This window comes from Rhincodon typus, chromosome 37 (assembly GCF_021869965.1).
Source record: "Rhincodon typus isolate 14 chromosome 37, sRhiTyp1.1, whole genome shotgun sequence".
Taxonomy (NCBI): domain Eukaryota; kingdom Metazoa; phylum Chordata; class Chondrichthyes; order Orectolobiformes; family Rhincodontidae; genus Rhincodon; species Rhincodon typus.
The window spans coordinates 19,866,554-19,869,259 of NC_063368.1; the positions used below are offsets into that span (position 1 = coordinate 19,866,554).

Consider the following 2,706-nt stretch of genomic DNA (forward strand, 5'->3'; position numbering starts at 1 on the left):
CCTGCTATTACCAAAATATGGAGTTCTGTATAGGGCGATCAAACACAGTGAAATGTAAAAACATCAGAGCTGATCATGTTACTTTGCTGGGAAATTTGTCACCTGTCCCCTGACAGGTGGCAGAACACATCTTCAAACTTACCTAACAAAAAAATCTATCCATCTTAATCCTGGAAGCCTCAACTGACCTTCAGCATCCCCACCCATTTTGGGAAGGGGAAATTCTTCCAAATTTCCACCACCCTTTGTGTGAAACTGAACTCCTTGATTTCAATCTTAAATAGTCTGCTTCTAACTTTAAGATTATGTGCGTTTAGCATCCTTCCACCTGAAGAGAGATGATTAACACAGCCACTGATTGGTATTCCTATTTCCCCCTTTTGGCAGCCAGTGCCTCCCACATGGGGATTATTGATGTTTGGGGCCTGCCTACCAGACCGGCAAGTATCCTTGAAGCCCACTGGTCATCTGATTTGGACAACCTCACGACACCGAGGTTTCAAGATTTAAGAATTTTAAGATTATATCCCCTTGTTCTGAGATCCCCCTGAGAAGAAATAATTATTCCCTGTCTAGCAAATCCCTTTGTCACTTTAAAGACCTTGAAGAGAACACACCTTAAAACTTCTAAACAGAAAGGGAACACAAGCCAAGTTCATACAGATTGTCTTCCAAATGTAACCCTTAAACATTGGTAACAAGTTTATTAGAGCTCTTAAATTAAAATTGCTTCCAAGACAGGTCAGTCCTAGATTTTTCGTCATAATTCTCATATTAAATAGTACGTATTAAGTTGCATGCAGTTTTTGAAAACCAGAATTAGGGAAATGTTTGGGAAATCAGATAAATAAATGAGCCAGATTAACTACATGCTTGGAACCTCTCAACTAAAACACAGGGCACAGTCCCATCAATTATATCTTGATGGTTCTGACTACAACATTGACACAAAGAAAGATGAACCTCCTTGATTCTCAGTCATTCCCCTTGAAGGGGTTGTGACAATATGCAGAATGGCGAAAGCATTTCTGCTCCTCCACTACTCCATTCTGTGCTCTGATTATTTCGCATGAAAAACACTTGTTGTGTTCACCCATTAGCTCCTGTACTTTCTGGTTATTGGCTGTCTGTCCTCCCCTGCCTCAATTCTAAATTTATCATCCTCGCTTTCAAACCTCACCAAGCCTCATCCTCTCCCCATCTATGTATCCTCCACCCCCCATCTATGTATCCTCCTCCAGCTTCTGAATTCATTACAGTCGTCCAATTCTGAACTTCTTGCACATCTCTGATTTCAATCAGTCTACTGTCAGTCTTTAACTGCCTGGACATTAACTTTCCTCTAACATTCCATCTCTCACTGCTCCTTTAAAGCTCCCTCTTTGATCCAGCATTTTCTTATATCTCCTACCTACCTGATATAGCATGGTGTCAAACACTGCTTTGACACATCTTGGGGAAATTTTACTATGTTAAACGCACTACATAAATGCAAGTTGTTGCTGTAAAGTAGCATTATTTTAATCCATCGCCAGAATGTCGGCATTTTTATTCAACGCTGACATTCACTGTCCATTTACCTTGCTTTTTACTGCTTTATGTATCTCCGTGAGAGTTTATAAACCCATACATTGCCTGCTTTCAAAGCTAGATCTTTGCTGAATAGACAGACATACCAGGGTATAATTTTTCAGAAAGTGAGCACTTTCACTGCGAAATGCGTGCACCAGTGCACTCTTCCCAACAGTGGAGTCACCTGGAAAACAAGAACACATTCAAAAAGGAACACCAAGAAGCACAAAGACACCACAGCACACTGTATACATATGCTGGTGATATGGTTTGACTCGACTGATCTACAGGATTTCTTTTAACAACCTAGTTATGAACAAGAATTCAAATTTTATCCTATTTGAGCTTTTGAATTTTCCTTTACGTGTCAGGGAATACAAATTTGTTTTCATGAAAGTAAGACAGCGACCAGTGTCACCGTGCTGTAAAATTTTATGCAATTCTGCACAGCACAAGGTAACATTTTCATTTCTACTTTCATTCCTGAAGCTGACACACAGTTTGGATCCATAGGTAGGTGCAAGCAGCCAATCTCACTGCGTTGGCATCCCACTCTTCACAATATGTTGGCAAAAGGTAGAAAAGGCCAGCAGGAACCTTCCAGGGGGATGTAAGTTAACGAGTAAAAAATGTCCCTCAGAAAGTTCTTAGAAAGCTGAACTCTGTGCCAAAAGCTGAACTTAATGTGCCAATTCAGGTCAATCCAGAGTGTTAGCCAATGCTGATGTGTTTGGAATGGTGAGGTAAAAACAAAAGACATTCCCGGATCAAAAAACACTTGCAGAAACAAACCATTTTCCAAAGGAGAGAATGTAGATATTCAGCCATTGCTCAGTGGGAAACATTCTCACCTCTGAGTCAATCTCATCAACATTTATTTCTCAATCAACATAAATGAAAAGCTAATTGATTATCCAGTCATTATCCTATTTCTGGCTGGTTCCTGCAGTACTCTACAATGAAAAGTCAAATGTATGTCACAGACTGAAAGGTACCCCAGGCCATCCTGAAGACCTGACAGGCACTATAGGAACGCAGAGATAACAAGGTGTAGAGCTGGATGAACACAGCAGGCCAAGCAGCATCAGAGGAGCAGGAAGGCTGACGTTTCGGGCCTAGACCCTTCTTCAGAAA

The 2,706-nt window shown here is 40.8% G+C and overlaps 1 protein-coding gene across 1 annotated transcript in view; it reads right to left on the bottom strand.

Annotated features, from left to right (window-relative positions):
• The window catches only part of ift27 (intraflagellar transport 27 homolog (Chlamydomonas)), a 6,890-nt gene that overhangs the window by 3,413 nt on the left and 771 nt on the right, over positions 1-2,706 (bottom strand). The window contains exon 2 of the mRNA XM_048617384.1: positions 1,677-1,756. Within this exon, the coding sequence (XP_048473341.1) occupies positions 1,677-1,756 (80 nt within the window). The remainder of the gene's footprint in view (positions 1-1,676; positions 1,757-2,706) is intronic.